The following is a 20,150-nucleotide window of genomic DNA, read 5'->3' as shown; positions in this document are numbered from 1 at the left end:
GTCCGGGAAGATCCCACATGCCATGGAGCAACTAAGCCCGTGCGCCACAACTACTGAGCCTATGCGCCACAACTACTGAGCCCATATGCCACAACTACTGAAGCCTGTGCGCCTAGAGCCTGTGCTCTGCAACAAGAGAAGCCACCATAATGAGAAGCCCATGTGCCGCTATGAAGAGTAGCCCCCGCTCACTGCAACTAGAGAAAAGCCTACGTGCAGCAACGAAGACCCAATGCAGCTAAGAAAAAATAAAATAAATAAATTAAAATAAATAAATAAAATCACAATGAGATACTACTTCACATCCACTAGAAAGGCCGAAATCAAATAGATGACAACATCAAATGTTGATGAAGATATGGAACAGATGAAACTATCACACATTGTTAGGTGGGAGTGTAAAACAGCAAAACCACTTTGAGTGTTTTAAAAAACGTTATATGTATACAACCCTATGACACAGAAATTCCACTCCTAGATATTTACTCAGAGAAATAAAAGCCTGTGTCTACAAAAAGGCATATAGAGTAGACTTATTGATAATAGTCAAAAACTGGAAACCCAAGTATTGATCAATAGGAGAATAATAAACAAATGGAGGTATATTCATATAATGGAATACTACTCAGAAATGAAAGGAGCAAATTATAATACACACAACAGTATGGCTGAATCTCAAAAAATTATCTTAAACAAAAGAAGCCACATATACACACATATGCATGCATGTGGTAATAAATGTCCCCAAAAAGGCCAAACTAATTTATGATGATAGAAGTCAGAAAGTGATTGCAGGGGTACGGGGGCAGCCATGGGGGAGGAACAGGGGAGCAGGAAGGAGCATGAAGGAACTTTCTGAGGGGATGGCTACACTCTCTACCTTATTTGGGTGGTGGTTATACAGGTGTATACAATTGTCAAAAGTCACTAAACTGAATACTTACGATCTGTGCATTTTACTGTACACGAATTACAGCTGAGTAATAAAAAGAAGGCTAGGATTGTGCATTAATCACAGCTTCCTATACCAATACTTCTCAGTTTTGGTCTCACTACAACCTCCATAAGATTATGTTGTTAGAAAGACTATGAGTCTTTCCTCATCATTGATATAGAAGATGTACAAAAGTAATACATTCATACATCTTTCAGCATAAAATGTTTGGGAATGATTAGGGCTCAACTGTCACTTAGGAAGAGAAATAGGGCAAATAGAGGCAGGCAATGAGGTAAGTATGAAGGGAAGGTTAAAGTCTCAGTAAATAACTAGCCGAGAAAGGTAAATCAAAAATTGGTTACACACACACACACACACACACACACACAAATTGGTTATACAAAGGAATCTCTTTCCTTTTAGTCACTCACAGTTTCCCCTCAAGTTGTGCTATTTTCTCCTGAGACTCTTCAAGATTCTTCTGGGTGACCTGCAGCTTCACCTCCATGCCTTCTTGCTTAGCCATCATGCTCTACACAACAGAAATATGTTTTAGGAAATGAGAACTTGTTCAGATCCCCCGTTCCAAACACAGCAAACTTACCAAAGGTATCACTCACCTTCATCTTTATTTCTCTTTTGTTTCTAAGTTTCATCAACTCAAGGCTTAGAATTCTCAAATTCTTCTGGTTACTATCATCAGAAAACTAAGTACAACAAACATAAAAAATCGAGAAATATTTTCTATTAAGTGCTGTAAAAAAAAATCACTTAAATATTGATTATCTATTATTGGGACTATTATTTGCCTACAACATACTCTGGTAGAGAAAAGAGCCAGGATTACTGGTTTTACACTGCTACTGTTCTTGTCTCTCCTTTTCCTTCATGTGGCTTTCTGGTCTACTTTTGAAATCAGCTTCAGTGGTCATTTATCTGTATATGCTAGAAAGTCCACTGTGTGGCTCTAAAACAAGCTTCTTGGAGAGAATTTCATAAAGTGTGTTTGCTTAACAAAATGCATCTGCATTGTTTGGTCTACTTTGAAATATGCAGACTATAGGGTCCATCGCAGGTCTAATAAATCAGAATCTCCCTGAGTGGGGACCAGGAATCTGCTCCCTTCCCCGTGCTTAATTCTTACGCATCCTTACTCCCTTTGTAAGCAAAGAGCTCAGCACATTACAGGCCCTGAATAAATGACTCTTATTAAGCTGAACAGTGATTTACAGCTTCCTTCTACTTCTGTAAAAAAGCAAGACGACCATGTTAAGTCCTTTAAGATCATTAGTATATTAATATTGATAAATACAATTTATCTATTGAACACATTTAGTCCACACAATTATTCATTTCCCACTATATTTCCAAAAGGATTTGAGATGGAAGCTTGCTATTATGCTATTATTTATAAGATCTATAATATGCTATTATTTAGAAAGATCTTTAAAGATACTTCTAGATGTAAATTCTGCAACATTTATTAGTGGCCTTATTTATTGGGGGTGACTTTGAAGAAGGTGAGAAAATGTCAGACATTAAAGCAAAAAGTAAACTGTTTTGTTTATAACCTCTTATGTGCCAGGCACCAAAATAAAAAAGATGCAATAATAATTCCTACTGGAAGCAGCTTAATATTTAAAGTACATTTAGTGAAGGAAAATGACTAAACTAGGCCTAAAATTCCCAAACAGCTATATGAGGAAAAAAAACATGTTTATTATTTATTCAATTGTAAATATTATCATGAGGTTCAAATACCTTAGATTTTAGTAGCTCATTAGTCCTGGTTAATTCAATAAGCTGTTTTTCCAGTGAAGCATTACTTGCAGAGAGAGATGTTTTTTCCCTGACGGCAGCATTTAGCTTTGCTTCCATCTTCTCCAACTCAGCTTCCAGATCCTGGATCCGCTTGTCTTGAGCACCACGTTCCTGCACAAGAACACGAATCTGGACAGAAACAAGGTGATGAATGAATAATTCACTGATTACTGCCAACATAATCACTAAATGCTACTGATAATCAAAATATTAACGTTCTAGACAAACTTCTGATTGTGACATGATGCTCTTAGATATTCTTAGCTGTTTCAGCAATCATATTTATTTTATGACACATCTTGAAAAACTGTAAGCATTTTAAGAACAGAGGATTTGAACTGTCATAAACTTCTAGGTGTAACTAAACTGTTTATTCACTTTTAAGGTATTTCTACCTATAAAAGTTCTTCCTTACTCTAGTTCTAATTATAGGAAGTCAAATTATAGCTTGCAATGCTAAATATCTTTTTCATTTCTGGGGAAGCAGAACTGGGCTTCTGAGTCGGATATGGTAGGCATCAGCAAGCCATCATTCCTGCTGCAATTACTAGGTAAAAACCAAAACCTAAATCAAAAACACATACTTGTCAACAGAAAATGTGGAAGCCAGAAGACAACGAAATGTGTAAAATGTATGCAGAAAATCTGCCAATCAAAAATTTTATTCTCAATGAAAATATCCTTTAAAAATATGAAGGTGACATACAGATGTTTTCAGAGGGGAAAAAAAAAAGGCTGAGAGTATCTGTCAACAGTAGAACTGCATAAGGAATTCTAAAGGAAGTTTTTCAGGCTGAAGGAAAGTGATCCCAGATGTTTGTAAGATATGCACTTTAAGGACATAGATAGATTGACAATAAAGGAAAATAAAGGAAAAGATTTACCATGTAAGCATTAAACAAAAGAAAGCTGGTATGGCTATGTTAATATCATACAAAGTAGACTTTAAGGCAAAAAATATTACTAGGAATAAAGAATTTTACGGGTAAAAGATTATTTCAAGAGGAAGACATAATCTTAAATTTGTTGTGCACAACAAAGTAATATCATAACTTCAAAATATACAAAGCAAAAACTGACAGAATTAAAAAGATAAATAGACTAATCCCCAGAGCTACAAATTTAAAAATACCTTTCTCAGTAACTGATAGAATAAGCAGACAAAAATATCAGTACAGATAAAGACCTGAAGAAAACTGTTAAACAGCTTGAACTAATTGTCATATATAGACCACTATAACCAACAAGTGCATATACATTTTTTTCTAGTGCACATAAAACATTTACCAAAATAGACTATTAGCTGGGTATAAAAGTATCAAGAAAGCACAGCTGCATTAAATCACATGAAAAGTATTTTCTACCCTTATTGGCTTTGTATTCATACTAATCTCAGTATTCTAAGCCAATTGCTTTAACTAAATATATATCAAGCACCACTTATATATATAGCTGTGAACTAGATGCTAGGGACTGAACGAGCTTTAAGATTCCCTACCATAAGATTCTTTATGCCTACATTATTGGTTTAAAACCAATGTTGATAGCACAGCATAAAGCAGAAAAAAGGAGGCTGAGATTATCTACATCACACTTTTTTCAGCTAAAGAAACTTAAGCTCCAAAAAAGGACTGTAAACTCAAACGCCTACATGACCAAGCAGATAATATAAATAAGAGAGCCAGGCGAGGACTGACTGAGCAAATGTGGGGTCTAAAGAAGGCAACGGATGCGGAAACTGTGCTATCAGATCTTCTAATTTTGCAAGAGAAGTCAGAAATCTGAATTTGTTTTGCATGATATTTTACTTTTAAATATTGATAATTAATTCAAATTAATCAAACAAACAACAAATACTGTGGGGCTTAAATAAAATTGAGCTGTATTTGTCAAAAATTTCTATTCTAAAAGATTAAGTAACTGATACAAATTACCAGTTCTAATCCTGGCACTGCCACTCACTCACCAGCTATCTCATAGAGACTCAGAGACACTCAGTTATTATATATCTAAGTATTAACTCCTACATCATAGGCATGTATCCTCAATAAAATGATAGCCAATATTACTAAAATAAATACAAAAAGGATCAGAGCAACAAGGGCAAAGATTTGCAAAGTTATTTTGACATATTCTTGATCTTAAGCCAACATTTAACTGTAATCAATAGTAAGTTTTAATACGTCAAAAGAATATGTCTAGGGGACTTCCCTGGCAGTCCAGTGGTTAAGACTCCATGCTTCCAATGCAGGGGGCACAGGTTTGATCCCTGGTCGGGGAACTAAGATCCCACATGCTGTGTGGTGTGGTCAAAAAATATAAATAAATAAATAAATAGAAAATTCTTAAAAAAAAAAAAGAATATGTCTACTAGAAAGAGTTGCTCAGTAATGGAAACACAGAAAAAAAAACTGCCAGAAAAGCAGAGCTGGCAGTGACCAGCCTCGCCCTGCTTAGGGAAGTAGGCAGGTTTTTTAGGTCAGCTTTGCTCAATAGAGATTTCTGCTACGATGGAAATGCACTGTGCAGTATGGTAGCCACTTACCACAAGTGCCTATTGAGCAGGTGAAATGTGACTAGTAGAACTGAAGAACTGAATTCTTAATTTTATTTAAATAGAGACACGCGGTGAATGGCTACTATATTGGATAGTACAGGCAGTAGGTCATTTTATCCTTGAGGAAGGCATATACCTATAGTGCAGAGATGCAGTAAGTTAGCACAACTCCATCACAATTCAAATAACCTGCTAGGATTTCATGCTCACCAAGTTTTCTAGCTAGTTACTGTCTTAACACATAGATTACTATATAGGAAGAGTGTATGCTATGAGTAAAGGTTAATATTTGATCCACGTACAGTTGTAATAAACTAACATATTGAGTTTTAGTTATCAGTTTTTCATGAAGTAGATTATCTTGAATCCGTCCCTTAGTACGCTAACAAATTGCATACCACATTGACAACCAAGCTGTAAAATATGGTATCCAAGCCAAGGATTGGTTACCCTGTAGGTACCGGCCTGGATGGTACATATGCCTCACTATGTGACTCCTCAAATAGCAACAGAATCCTTGTCTCTTAACTATGGGTAACTCTTTTTCCATGATATTGCACTTACTTTTCAGTAAGTTGAAAGTATTGCTTACCTCTTTTTCCAACATCTTCAAATCTTTTTCATTCTTTTGAGACTCTTTCTATTTGAAAATCAAAGAACAGAGACGATCAAATTTAAGTGCCACAAATACCATAGCCAAATTTGATTTTTAGTTATCAGAAAAGATTAAGGGTTCCAAACATTTCACTGACTCTATAAAATATTTTGTAGGTGACTTACCTAGCAAATGAAGGAAAAGTTTCTTCAAATCTTAAAATATTTCAGGCTTGAACATTTTTACCCCAATAGATGAGGCTTTTGCTAACAAGTCCACTGAAAAGAATAGGTCCTCTTTTCTAATGTTAAACAGCAATACATTTTAAATACTTAAGTATGCTATCTCAGAAAAAAAAAGACTCTTAAGAAGAAAAATCAGGGCTTTCCTGGTGGCTCAGTGGTTGGGAATCCGCCTGCCAATGCGGGGGGCGCGGGTTCGGGTCCTGGTCCGGGGGTATCCCGCGTGACGCGGAGCAACTGAGCCCGTGCGCCGCAACTACTGAGCCTGCACTCTAGAGCGCGCGAGCCACAGCTGCTGAAGCCCACGTGCCGCGGCTGCTGGGGCCCGCGCGCCTAGAGCCTGTGCTCCGCACGGAGAGGCCACCGCAGTGGGAGGCCCGTGCACCGCAAAGACGAAGAGTGGCCCCCTGATCGCCGCGGCTGGAGAAGGCCCGTGCGCAGAGGCGAGGACCCAATGCAGCCAAAAATAAATAAAATAAATTTATTAAAAGAAAAAAAAAAAAGAGAAATCAGCTTAAACTTAGATCCCAAATATGAAAAAAAATCTACAAGTGCAAAAACATAAAGAAAAACTGAAATAATACAAACTGATTCTAATCTACTCATTGCCTTTATTCTCAATAAGATGTATTTTTACGTATCTTTTTATATCCAACAGCCTTTCTGAGATAATGGCCCAAAACAGAATATCTATCTTTTCCATCTAAAGATGGAAGAAAAGTCATAAACACCTTGAACAAAATGTGTTTCATATATTTCTAAGTTGGGGGAGGGCCACCAGTCTCATGTTTAATTTCACGCCTGATAGCATTTTCTACCAAGGAAGGCCTATTACGTAGGAGTTTTACACAAACTTGTTTGTAATTTAGTTTTAAATTTCAGAACTGTTTCTCCAAGAAATTCAAGTCAAGAAATTTACATCAATTTCCAAGAAAAGGGTATCTGTATCAGTGCTGCCCATAAAAATATAATGCAAGCTATGTACATATTTTCAAATTTTCTAGTAGCCATATTTAAAAGGTAAAATTTTTAATAATACATTTTACTTTACCCAAGATATCAAAAATATTATTTCAACATGTCATTAGTATAAAATTATTAACAAGATATTTTATATTTTTGGTACTAGGTCTTCAAAATTTGCTGTATATTTTACACTTACAGCACATCTCAATTCAGATGCTAAATTTTCATTAGAAATATCTATCTATATTTAGATTTCACAAAATATACAGATGAAAAAGTAGATTCACATACCCAAGTTATTCCAAAAACATTTAAGTTTTATAACAACAGAATCGAGTATCAGTTTTTAACTACCCATTAATTAAAATTAAATAATACTAAAAATTCAATTCTTCACTTTCAAGTGCTCAGTAGCCACACGTGGCTGATCACTTCCATATTGGACAACAGCTCTTTTTTTATAGAACAAGAGACTTAGGTAATCACCAAATTAATGAACAAGAATAAACTTAACTTACAGCTTTGATTTCCCAACTCTGAATCTTTTCACATTAAAATACCAAGTTGTACAACTTGGTACTTGGTACTTCCTTAAGGAAGTACAACTTGCTTTATGAACTAATGGAAACCGTAATAGTAGGCTCTTGCACAAGCTATAACATGAAGTTATTAAGAATTTAATCTCCTACCACTCTTTGGCAGTTTCTGAGTAGCAAACCTCTTTTAGGCATTAGAAGTTTTTTCCTTTATCTTCGCCAATATTTACTCTTCCACCAAAACAAATAAACAAACAAAACCAGAACAACTCAAATTATGGTAACTAACAAATCAAAGCATTGCATAATTTTTAAAGCCTTACTACGTATTATAAAATTTACCCAGTTATAGAAATGACTGAGAAATGGAGACCATTTTGTAATTCTGAACTAAGGGCACATTTAAACACAATATATTTAGTAATGACCCAGGCAGGTATGTAAAGCTTGCTAGAGTTCCAATGATAATGTTTTACTAATTTACAGATTTGCCAATAACCTTAATTTATACACTTAACCCATTCTAGTCAAATATAGTACCTTTCAGAAATATTTTCATATTACAGTTTATAAACCAGCTAGAATATAAGAGCTCCTTACCTTTAATCCCGAAGTCTTAACTTTTCTTGATGAAGCAGGCAAGGTAGTATCTTTGTCAACATTAAGATTTTGTTGAGATTCTGCTATAAAACAAATTGTACAGATCATGGTTTGTGCTTACATATTTGAACCACAGACAAAACACAATTCCCAGATTTCTTATAGCAATATAAAGTTATTCTTTTCTTGATTGTACATTTTCAAATAATTAGTTGCACAATATTTTTTACACATCTCTTTCCTGATTTCCCTAATATTCTTTCTAATATTCTCCAACAGAGAGTTAAAGTAACCGAAAAGGAAAACTACATATCTATGGCATCTTGCTTAATTTTCCTGGTTATATGACAGTGTAATGATGAAAGTGTTATTCTGAAGTTGACCCTTTTGTAAATCTATCAATTAAGAAAAATTAAATATAGGTGTAGCTTCACATTTTTAGAAATACTACAGCATCTTTAAATTTAAATACTGTTTTCTTAACTTCAAAATTTACAAGATCATATAACCATTATTTTATTTTGGGATCAATTACCTTTTTGGTTTTTAAACCTTTGTGACTTCCGAAAGGATACTGGTCCTTTTAATACTTCTGAAGTTTTAACATCATAAGCACCTGGAGATGGTGCACATCCTAGAGGAAACATAAAATATTAAAATCACATCTAATGTGACTTATGATCTTAAGTTAAAAACATGTCTTACAAATATTATATGATATTTATATGTGGAATCTAAAAATTAATACAAACGAATATATATGCAAAGCAGACACAGACTCACAGACATGGGAAACAAACTTATGGATACCAAAGGGGAGCAAGGGGGGAGGGACAAGTTAAGTGTATGGGATTAACACATACAAACTACTACACATGAAACAGATAAGCAACAAGGATCTCCTGTGTAGCACAGGGAATTATATTCAATATCTTATAATAACCTATAATAGAAAATAATCTGAAAAAAATATAATTGAATCACTTTGCTGTACACCTGAAACTAACACAATATTGTAAATCAACTATACTTCAGTTAAAAAAAAGTCATAGTAAAGTGAGTAATATAAATGTAAAAATACTATTAATAAATTGCTTCTTTTTCTAATTTAAAAAAATGATATAAATGAACTTACTTACAAAACAGAAAAAGACTCACAGATTTCAAAAACAAAGTTATGGTTACCAAAAGGGAAACATGGGGAGGAGGGATAAATTAGGAGCTTGGGATTAACATATACACACATACATATCTATATAAAATAGATAACCAACAAGACCTACTGTATGGCACATGAAACTCTGCTCAATATTCTGTAATAACCTATATGGGAAAAGAATCTAAAAAAGAATGAATATATGTGTATGTATAACTGAATCACTATGCTGTACACTTGAAACTAACACAACACTGTAAATCAACTATACTCCAATAAAATTTTTTAAAAAATTGCTTCCTTTGTTTTCAAATGTAAAAATAGCGCCCATTTGATATTAGGCTTCTCTGTGAAGAACAATATCATTATCTTCCCAAATGACCTTTATTTCAATTGGGTCAAAGGAACACAGACAACTGAGCAAAACAACAAAGACAGTTTTGGGATGAACATTGTGTCAGAACAAGCAATACAGCTTTGTTATTAAGGATTGAATATAAGAAATAAAATATTTGGAATCAACTCTACTCAGAGAGATTCACTGAGGTAACTATCACCAGATTTTAGAAATGAAGTTACTAAAAATGTCCAGCCCTCAAGATTTAGCTTGGAATAAAAATTTAGTGACAATCCATCTCTAATATCATTACACCAGAAAATTTATAAAGCCATGTTATGCAAAGTACAAACTACGCTAGACTATATTTCTATGTTCCAGCAATTTATACTGTATAACCTCATGTAACTGGAGTCCCAAATCGAAGGCATTTCAGAGTGCTTATGCAAAGCTGACTTGAGATCCGGCTCTTACTTACTTTAGATCTCAGCCTGGAGGTCGCCTCTTCCAGTTTTCTCCAAATCCCCAAATCAAGCTAGAAACTTCCATTCCACAGCAGCCTACGCATATTGTTACTATCACAGAACTTCTTGCAGTTTTGTAATGGGTTATAATAATGTACTTATCCATCTCCCACCTTAGACAAAACTGCTTGAAGTTAGGGACAGTCTCAATCATGTCCATTTCCTCAGTATTTAGGTCAGGGTTTGGCAGTGTGGCAAAGAAAACAGAAAGTTACTTGGGATGTGGGATTGGGAATAGAGTTTTGTATAGTAATCAGCTAGATGGATGTTCAAATCCAGCTTTGCCTGCCAATCAATAGATAATACTATATGCCAGGTACTTTGCAGTCATAGAGAGAAGATGATGAATAAGAACATTATACTCTCTCCTTTTCCAGTCTAGCTTTAAGACCCCTGGGAAGTTATTTCTATTTGAGATTGATTCTTCATTCACGAAACAGGAATAAAAAATAGTATCTACCTCACACTTTGGTTCTTAGGATTTCTGGAGTAATATGAGAAATCACTACAGTGCCACACACACACGCACACACACACACACACACACACACACAGCATCAAATAAATGGTAACTTATTACTCTTGAAACTATGAGCCTGAAATTTTGTGTAATTGGAAAAAGCAGTTTCATCTATTATAAAGCAAGCAAACAAATCTCCTTAAAAGATACACTGCTGACAGAACTTAGAGTAGGTTCTTTGAATGTCTGGAAAATTATATGGTTCTTGAGTCTTCTAATTAAAAAATATTCTTGTGCTGATGCATTTGCTCCCTTGGCCTTCCTTTGTGAGCAGAGGTCTTTTCCACTTGCATTTTAGCTAATAGAAATTAAGGTGTAATGAGTGACTGTTAAAAGTGTACATTATAAAGGACAAATCATGAGCTTTGATATTAAGCTCTGTCACTTACAGGCTGCTCAGTACAGTTACAAAACCCCTTAGTGTCCTCAGCTGTAAAATGAGGACAATATCAGTACCTGCCTCACCTGGCTGTTGGCAAGAATAAACCAGATCTAGTAGGGGAGACCTTAGCATAGTCCCTGCATACAGTGAGTAGTCACTAAATGATGAATGCCTGACCAACCACATGGAAGGCTTCATCGTTATTGTGCTTTTGCACCGCAGCGGTTAGGAGCACAGGATGGGTTCGTGGAGGCCTGGTTTCAAGCCCCAGTTCTGACAGTTTGGATTGTGTAACATTTAGCAAATAGTCTCCATCTCTTTATCAATAAAATAATGAATAACAGGGATTTGGGGGAAATAAAATAGAACTAATAATCTATGTAAAGACTTAGTGTGGTGCCTGGGGTACTGTCAAAATTAGCTCCCATTACTTCATCTATAGTGTTTTCAGTAAGTGCTACTGCCATAATTTTACACCCATAAACTGCCTTTACCAGTCTTCCTTCTTTTACGCCTGAATGGGATATCCAAAAGAAATCCACAAGTTCAAACCAAAAGCAACAGTAAAAATACATATATATATATATATATATATATATATATATATATATTTTAACAGTGAGGCCTTCGGACTTGAGCAACAAATAGCTATCAATGCTTCCTAATTCCTATTCCCTTCCCTCTGCTTTAGTTTCTCCACAGCACTGTTTATTGGCTGCATTCTCCAACTGAAGGTAAGCTTCATGGAGCAGGGATTTTGCTTCGCTCGCTGTTGTAAACTTATCATTCTGAATAGTGCTTGGCATGTAGTAAAACCTTAGCATGTGTTTCAGGAAAATGAATCAATTAAGTGAGCCCCATCCCAGCCCTAAAAATCGCCTTCTATTTGCCTCTGATGAAGGGAACCAAGAGGGGCAAGGGGCGTGAGAGCATCTTCTGTCCCCCAGATCCCTTCCCCGTACGCACCAGAAGGGTCATTGAATCGTTTCAGGGGCGCCTTAGAAAAGGACATGCTGACGACCAGCTGCACAAAACCGAAGGTTTCTAAGGTGCTCCTCGGCAACTTCCTGCGGCTTGTTAGGCCCTATTCGCTTCAAATTCAAATCTCCCTGCTTATTCCCCGCCCACCCAACTTTAACCAATCGGAAAGCCAAAGTCTTGGGCACAGCAATCCAGGACGGGAACATCCATAGAGCATGCGTACTCGGTTCTTGCAGCGTCCAATTAGGTGATCTGTTTAGGTTACCATCCAATAGGAGACTATTACTGTCTCCTCTCGCCCCTCCCCCCTCCGCACGGGCCCAACCCCTACTGGCGTTACTCAATTTTAACTACGCACCAGCAGCATTTGCGCAAGCGCAGTTCACATCAAAGAATTTTCAGTCGCTTTTGACGTCATATTGGTGGCAGTGTAATGAATTCTGACTTTACTGGTTCCAGCCCTCTCCCATCGTTCCTTGGATGTAAACTTTTCCGGATTTCAGTTCGTTAAACCTGGGTCCTGCCAGCGTCCTAAATGGCCCCTGAAAGGGAAAAACGAACACGAGCGGAGACTTCAGGTTACTTCCTGCGCATGTGCAGTGACCCGAGCGGAGAAGCCGGGGTGTGGCTCGAACGCGGAGATTCCGTGCGTGCGCTCGGCTCGCTCGGTGCCACCGCGGCCGGGAGGCGACTGGAGTATGTCAGCCCCGTTTGAGGAGCGCAGTGGGGTGGTTCCGTGCGCAACACCTTGGGGCCAGTGGTACCAGACCTTGGAGGAGGTGTTCATTGAAGTTCAGGTGCCGCCAGGCACTCGCGCCCAGGATATTCAGTGCGGCCTGCAGAGCCGGCATGTGGCGCTGGCCGTGGGGGGCCGCGAGATCTTCAAGGTAGCGGCAGGTTGGGGCTTGTGCTCAGTTTCTTCCCGGCCCCCTCAAATCTCTGAGTGCTAGAGTTCATAGTTTCCTTGGAAAGACTGGTCTGCGGAGACCCCACCCTCAGGGCCAGTCCTGAGTTGAGGTGGGAATTTTGAGTACGCCACTTTTCCTGGCTTTGTTTCTAAGCCAAATGAAGCTGTTCGTTTTGTTTCTCTGCGGGTCCTCAGCTGAGAACTGCTTAACTAGATCGTTGAAAGAACAAATACTTACGGTACTTATAGTTTCTTCCAGGCACTGATCTCGGTGCTAGTAGTACAGCGGTGAACGAGCCAGATAATATTCCCACACTCAAGAGAGGTTATGCTCTTGTAGGGAGTCATAATTAAACTAATAAATATTTAGGCAGTTACAAGAAAATAAAGATGAAAATAAAGGATAAAGATGTCAGGATGAGGATTCGAAGGTGATGTCAGGTGATTTATTTTCTCATCTGAAATTAGAAAAATTCTCGTTTGTGGAGTGGTTAAGCAGTGTCAAGAGGTCGTGAAGAAAATAATATCCCTTTTATTCTCATCAGTACCCTTTGGATCTGGTACCCATTTTTTCCTTGTTAAAATTTATAGTTAAATTCAGTTAAGTTGAAGTTAGATTTCTTTCTCAGATTAGATGCCCAAGATATTTGATGGCAGTGTTGTGTAATGGTCAAGGGATACTACTTGGTAAGATACCTGGCTTTGTCATTTTTCCAGTTTTGTAACCTTGGGCAAGAGATTATTCATTGTTTAAGCCTTCATCCACAAAGTGGGGTAATTATAGTACCTTTCTCAGGATTGTTTTGAGCATAGCATGGTGAGTGAAGAGCTTGGAGTAAGTAGTGACTGGTATGTAATAAGCTCACACTACGTGTTAGTTATTTTATATGAAAGGGTTTTGAGTGCCTCAGAGAAAAGGAAGATTCATGTGAAAGACATTGATTTATGTCAGCTTGGATCTTTTGTGCAATTTTGTGCGGTTTACTGAACGGTGATTTAATATTACATGTCAAATTTACTTTAGTAAATTTAGTTAATTTGCAATAGCTTAGGGAATTTAGCAATAACTCTAACTCTAGGATTTTAGACAAGTAGGATTTTTTTCCACTGGTATTGACATGAAAAGAATGTGTTTTCTTTTTTTAATGTGACATTTTAATTTCATTTCCTACAACAAATCAAAATGGATTTTAGCAGATGCATTCTCTTTTAAACTTATATTTTGCTTAGTTCTTTCTTAAAACGAGTTTCTGAAAAATCAGTGACAACTCATCTGACCTCAGATGTACAGTATGTGCTTTAAAATTCTTTTAATGCTAAATTGCCCTACAAAGAGATTGAACCAGTTTTATTTATTTATTTATTTTATTTTATTTTTCTTAACATCTTTATTGCAGTATAATTGCTTTACAATGGTGTGTGTTAGTTTCTGCTTTATAACAAAGCTTTATGACAAAAACACCCCTCTAGGTCTTCACAAAGCACTGAGCTGATCTCCCTGTGCTATGCGGCTGCTTCCCACTAGCTATCTATTTTACATTTGGTAGTGTATATATGTCCATGCCACTCCGTCTCACTTTGTCCCAGCTTACCCTTCCCCCTCCCCGTGTCCTCAAGTCCATTCTCTACGTCTGTACCTTTATTCCTGTCCTGCCCCTAGGTTCCTCAGAACCATTTTTTTTTTAAAGATTCCATATATATGTGTTAGCATACAGTATTTGTTTTTCTCTTTCTGCCTTACTTCACTCTGTATGACAGACTCTAGGTCCATCCACTTCACTACAGATAACTCAATTTCATTTCTTTTTATGGCTGAGTAATATTCCATTGTATATATGTGCCACATCTTCTTTATCCATTCATTTGTTGATGGACACTTAGGTTGCTTCCATGTCTTGGCTACTGTAAATAGAGCTTCAATGAACATTGTGGTACATGACTCTTTTTGAATTACGGTTTTCTCAGGGTATATGCCCAGTAGTGGGACTGCTGGGTTGTATGGTAGTTCTGTTTTTAGTTTTTTAAAAGTTTATTTTAAAAGACATCATTTCTTCTTAATATCCATAGGAGAGCTCTTCTTGTAGTTTATTATAGTTGGTAAAGTTAAAGCATTTCAGTTATTAACTTCACATTTGGCCAATCAGTGATCAGTAGTATTTCTTCATTTTCTAAAAATTAAGGAGCCCTTATCTTTCTGTAGAGAGCCCTGTGTTCTTTGTCTTAGTATATATTCCGTAGTGTAAACTAGGTTCTGTTTCACTCGCTAGGAGGGAACTTAGGGTTGAGCACCTATCGGTGTGTTGAAATGGTATAAAATTTGATCTCCCCACTCTAAACAAATTAAGTAATTATATGTGGATTAGATGGGAAGTAAGGTAAGTCTTAAATCATGAAAACTTTATGAAAATTAATGGAATTTCTTTATTTTTAGTACTCATATGTTTATTTTTCAGGGCAAACTCTTTGATTCTACAATAGCTGATGAGGGAACGTGGACTCTGGGTAAGGGTAATCTATTATATTTCTTAGAATCTTTTTAAAAATTAATTTTGTCTTGGAAATTAGTATGTTTCCCCCTGCTGTAGATTTGCAGCTTTGGAAGATATAGTAAAAGAAATGTATTGAAAACAATTGTACGTCAAGATTCCCTAATGATTTTTTTTTTAAATAAATTTATTTATTTATCTATGGCTGTGTTGGGTCTTCGTTTCTGTGCAAGGGCTTTTTCCAGTTGCGGCGAGCAGGGGCCACTCTTCATTATGGTGCGCGGGCCTCTCACTGTCACGGCCTCTCCCGTTGCGGAGCACAGGCTCCAGACGCGCAGGCTCAGTATTTGTGGCTCATGGGCGTAGCTGCTCCGCGGCATGTGGGATCTTCCCGGACCGGGGCACGAACCGGTGTCCCCTGCATTGGCAGGCGGATTCCTAACCACTGCGCCACTAGGGAAGCCCTCCCTAATGATTTTTGAAAATACAAATTAATGATTAACTCTGATTTCTTTGTGATTTTTGTTTGTTTAGAGGATAGAAAAATGGTCCGTATTGTTCTTACAAAGACAAAGAGAGATGCGGCAAATTGTTGGACTTCTCTTCTAGAATCTGGATATGCAGCTGATCCTTGGGTGCAAGACCAAATGCAGAGAAAACTTACATTAGAGAGATTCCAGAAAGAAGTAAGTCAGATGAATGTATGAATATGTATAGTTAAACATCTTAAGCTCATAGAATAATTATTATTTGAAATTAAAACTCAAATGTGGTTTTAAAAAATTACTAAAATTCTTCAAAGAAATTTTTTAAGTTAAATGGTTAGAAAAATGACTGGCCTTTCCATATATGGATTTGCATGCCTCAACTAAGAAGTCCTCATGCCACAACTAAGAGCCTTCATGCCGCAACTAAACATGCCGCAACTAAACATGCCGCAACAAAGATGCCGAGTGCTGCAACTAAGACCTAGTGCAGCCAAAAAAAAAAAAAAAATGTCTTCGGTTTCTTTCCCTACTAGTACATACAGATAAAATTCATTACTTTTAACTGCTTTAGAGTGTTCCCTAGTTTGAGTGTATCATTATTATTTAGCTGTTCCTCTTTGATGAGATTTCGATTTCTCTGTTTGTGTCTATTTCAAACAGTTTGTACTTTCATCTCTGAAAATATTCAAGTTTTCCTTTAAGATAGATATATGGGAGAATTATTACTGGATCAAACCATTGTTAAAGTTTTGATGGATAATTTCCATCTATATGATGGTGATTCCCAAACGTATGTCTCTGGCCTGGACTTTTCTCCTGAATGTTGGATTTGCATATCCAGCTGCCTATTTAACATCTTCACTTTTCTGTCTAATAGACATGTCAAACTCAACATGTCCAATGTGAACTCCCTAATTTCCCTCCCACATTTGTCCTACTTATGGCCTTCTCATCTCACGTGATGGAAACTGGGTGTTCAGATTAAAAAAATCTGGGGAATCATCCTCCATTCCTCTGTCTCTCACACCCTATCTAATTGTCAAGAAACCTTACTGGCATGGCCTTCTAGATATATTCAGGATTTGACCACTCATCACCACCAACTCTACTACCACTCTCACCTGGAACACCTCTAACGTCTTGCCTGGGTTACTCTAATGACCTTTTAATTGTTCTCTTTACCTCTACCCTTGCCAAGCTACCGTCTTCTGAAAATAGCAGTTAGAGCAGTCCTTTTAAAAATGCATGTCAGATTATATCACTTCTCAGAACTCTTTCACTCAAGTAGAAGACAAAGTCTTTTACAAGGCGCTAATTGATCTGGTCCTCCATGGTGTCTCTGACCTCCTCTCCTACTACTGCCCCCCTCATTCATTCTGCTCTAGCCATACTGGCCTTTTTGCTGTTCATTAAACATGCCTGGCCTTTTGACTGCAATGGTCTTCTCCCAAAGCTTAGCTAATTTCTTTACTGTTTTCAAGTCATTTCTCAATGAAGCATACTTTGATCATTCTATTTAAATACTCTAATCTCCTCATTTTCCTTACTTGCCCTACTTTCTTTTTTTTTTTTTTCTTCCTATACTATAGCACTTAGGAACTTTTAACACACTAGATCATGGGGTTGGCAAACTATGGCCACTGGTCAAATCCAGCCCACTGCCTGTTTTTGAAGGAAAGTTTTACTGGAACACAGCTATGCTCATTTGTTTGTGTATTGTCTTTCATATAGTCACAGCAGAATTAAGTAGTTATGAGAGTCTATGACCTTCAAAGCTTAAAGTATTTACTACCTGGCTCTTTACAGAAAAGCTTGCTAACCCCTGCTCTAGGTAATTTAGGGTTTATTATTTGTCTCCTCCTGTTAGAATGTAATCTCCACCAGAACATGGATCTTTGTCTATTTTGTTCATTCGTAAATTCCGCATGCCTCTCATGGTGTCTTCTAAACAGTAGGAACTCAATAGATGTTTGTTGAATAAATGAAATGTCTCTAAAAATACTGAAGCCTGAGGTAGTACTTACTCCATAAGATTGTCGTGAGGATTGAGTATTTTAAAATATATACATCTCTTAGAACCCTGCCTGGCATGTAATAAGCTCTCAAAAAATGCTAGTTATTAAAAATCTGTTTATACACTGATGGTAAAGTATGTGTTTGCCCATACACTTGTCAACATTGTAGTATGCATATTGATCTTCTAAATATTTGTAAATATGAAAGTTGAAAAAGTACCTCATAGTTTTAGGTTCCACTTTGGTGATTACAGTGAGGTTTGATATCTTTTCACATGTTTATTGTCCATTTAGATTTCCTTTTTTGTCAATTGCTGGTTTATATCTTTTTACCATTTTCCTTTTGGGTTACTTACATTTTTCCTGGTAAGTTTTATAATGTTATTTTTTCATATTTTTCAGAATCCTGGTTTTGACTTCAGTGGAGCAGAAATCTCAGGAAACTACACTAAAGGTGGACCAGATTTCTCAAATCTTGAGAAATAACTGCCATCTTCTTGCTGCATTTTGTGGATCCTAGCAGATGTTGCCAACTTAATCAAAGGAACAGATTATGTGGTGGAAGAAAAATGTGAATGTCTACAGTTAACAAATTGCAAAATATATTTAAATATGGTTCTAAAAATTGCATTCAAATATGAGTTACATAGGAAACATCTTAAATACTGTAGGAACTATTCTGTTGATATACGGTAACTTTTTTTTTGGACTTGTTTTTGCTCAGCATGAAGTTTTATATGCTGCATTTTACTAATTTCATATTTAACCTGTATTTTTAATACAAAAATCTTTAGGGTATAGATCATGTGAAATGACAGGGTGCCATCAGGGAAAATTAAGTTTTTCTTTCAATAAGTGTGATGCAGGAATAATGTTCAATAAACTTTTCCAAATAGGAATTGTGTACCTCTTTGTCTAAGTGTACCAGTTCATACAAGGAAATTGTATTACTGAAAAAAATTTTCAGAAAGGAAAAAACAATCCACAGATATATTCTAAGTTAATTTTAAGAGTTACTGAAATTTTCTGAATTAGTATATTATTCCTTGAGAGATGTCTTTAAGTCAAGAAATTGAAAAATAGTTAAAAACCTATCAATAAGAATAGATTAGTGCAAAAGAGAATTGGTGAGGTGAATATGGTTATTGGGTGAATCCTTTGTTAGTGACAAAAACAAATTATAGTCAATGGTTATAAGTCAGTGACGACATTTTGATCTCCAGTGATCCAGACATATAGGTAAGAATTGTCTTGAAGTTTTACTTCATCCTTTTTATGTCCTTTCTAATTTTAAATATTTTAAAGAGTCTTAAATGTATTGAAAAGTTACAAGTAAGGTACACAGAATTGTTTTCTTCCTGACTCTTCAGGTTTGTGTGTAAGTTGATAACTTGATGCCCCATCACCTCTGAGTACCTTAGTGTGTGTTTCCTTCGAAGGACATGCTGCTACATAGCTACAATACAATCATTAAAATCAGGAAAGTAGCATTGACACATTATGACCACCTAATCCTTGGACCTTCATTCCATTCAAGTTTACTTATTGTCCCAATAATGTTCTTTATAGCAAAAGGGTCCAGTCAGAATCATGCCTTGCCTTTATTATTATTTTTTTTTTGCCATGGCACATGGCTTGTGGGATCTTAGTTCCCTGACCAGGGATTGAACTTGGGCCGCCATCAGTGAAAATGTGCTAGGTCCTAACCACTGGCCCGCTAGGGAATTCCCCATGCCTTGCCTTTAATATCAGGGTCTTTAGTCTTCTTCAGACTGGAACAAGTCTTCATTTTAACCTTGCCTTTTACAGCCTTGGCTCTTCTGAAGATGACAGGCTAGTTTTGTACACCTCTGTCATTGTGAATTTTGTTTGATGTTTCTTCACGATTAGAATCAGGTTATGAATCTTTGACAGGACTGTTGCAGGAGTGATGCTGTGGTCTCTCTGTATCCTAAGTTATTAGTTTCAATTTGTCCTTTTTCTGATAGTGTTTACTGTTGGCCTGCCATATCTGTGGGTTTCAAATTCTCAGATTCAACCAACTGAGGGTAGAAAATAGTAAAAAAAAAAAAAAAAAAAAAAAAAAAAAAATCCAGAAAC

At 36.5% G+C, this 20,150-nt stretch overlaps 2 protein-coding genes across 7 annotated transcripts in view; one reads left to right on the top strand and one right to left on the bottom strand.

Moving 5' to 3' along the window:
* The window catches only part of HMMR (hyaluronan mediated motility receptor), a 49,767-nt gene extending 37,035 nt beyond the window's left edge, over window positions 1-12,732 (bottom strand). For 2 of the 4 annotated variants that reach the window (XM_082378759.1, XM_082378756.1), the window contains exons 1-7: window positions 12,140-12,296; window positions 8,790-8,888; window positions 8,255-8,337; window positions 5,908-5,955; window positions 2,699-2,887; window positions 1,558-1,644; window positions 1,369-1,469 (exon numbers count right to left, since the gene is read on the bottom strand). In XM_082378759.1, the coding sequence (XP_082234885.1) occupies window positions 1,369-1,469; window positions 1,558-1,644; window positions 2,699-2,887; window positions 5,908-5,955; window positions 8,255-8,337; window positions 8,790-8,888; window positions 12,140-12,185 (653 nt within the window). In that variant the 5' untranslated portion in view covers window positions 12,186-12,296. Of the gene's footprint in view, window positions 1-1,368; window positions 1,470-1,557; window positions 1,645-2,698; window positions 2,888-5,907; window positions 5,956-8,254; window positions 8,338-8,789; window positions 8,889-12,139; window positions 12,297-12,512 lie in introns of those variants that run through there. The other 2 variants (XM_082378758.1, XM_082378757.1) reach the window with 2 other exon arrangements.
* A 10-nt stretch (window positions 12,733-12,742) lies between these two features.
* Window positions 12,743-18,949, top strand: NUDCD2 (NudC domain containing 2). 3 transcript variants are annotated; one of them, XM_082378821.1, is made up of 4 exons: window positions 12,743-13,041; window positions 15,515-15,563; window positions 16,157-16,233; window positions 18,453-18,949. In XM_082378821.1, the coding sequence occupies exons 1-4, from the start codon at window positions 12,853-12,855 to the stop codon at window positions 18,534-18,536; spliced, it is 399 nt and encodes a 132-aa protein (XP_082234947.1). In that variant the 5' UTR covers window positions 12,743-12,852; the 3' UTR covers window positions 18,537-18,949. The 3 variants fall into 3 exon arrangements, with proteins under 3 accessions (XP_082234947.1, XP_082234946.1, XP_082234948.1); XM_082378820.1 differs by having other exon boundaries at window positions 12,744-13,041; window positions 16,082-16,233; XM_082378822.1 differs by lacking the exon at window positions 12,743-13,041 and adding an exon at window positions 13,713-13,748 and having other exon boundaries at window positions 16,082-16,233.
* Window positions 18,950-20,150: the final 1,201 nt, after the last annotated feature.

The sequence above is a fragment of the Balaenoptera borealis genome (assembly GCF_965194805.1).
Source record: "Balaenoptera borealis genome assembly, chromosome: 2".
NCBI classification, from domain to species: Eukaryota; Metazoa; Chordata; class Mammalia; order Artiodactyla; family Balaenopteridae; genus Balaenoptera; species Balaenoptera borealis.
Note: the sequence above shows the minus strand (reverse complement) of the source record. Positions and strands in the feature narration are given on the sequence as shown.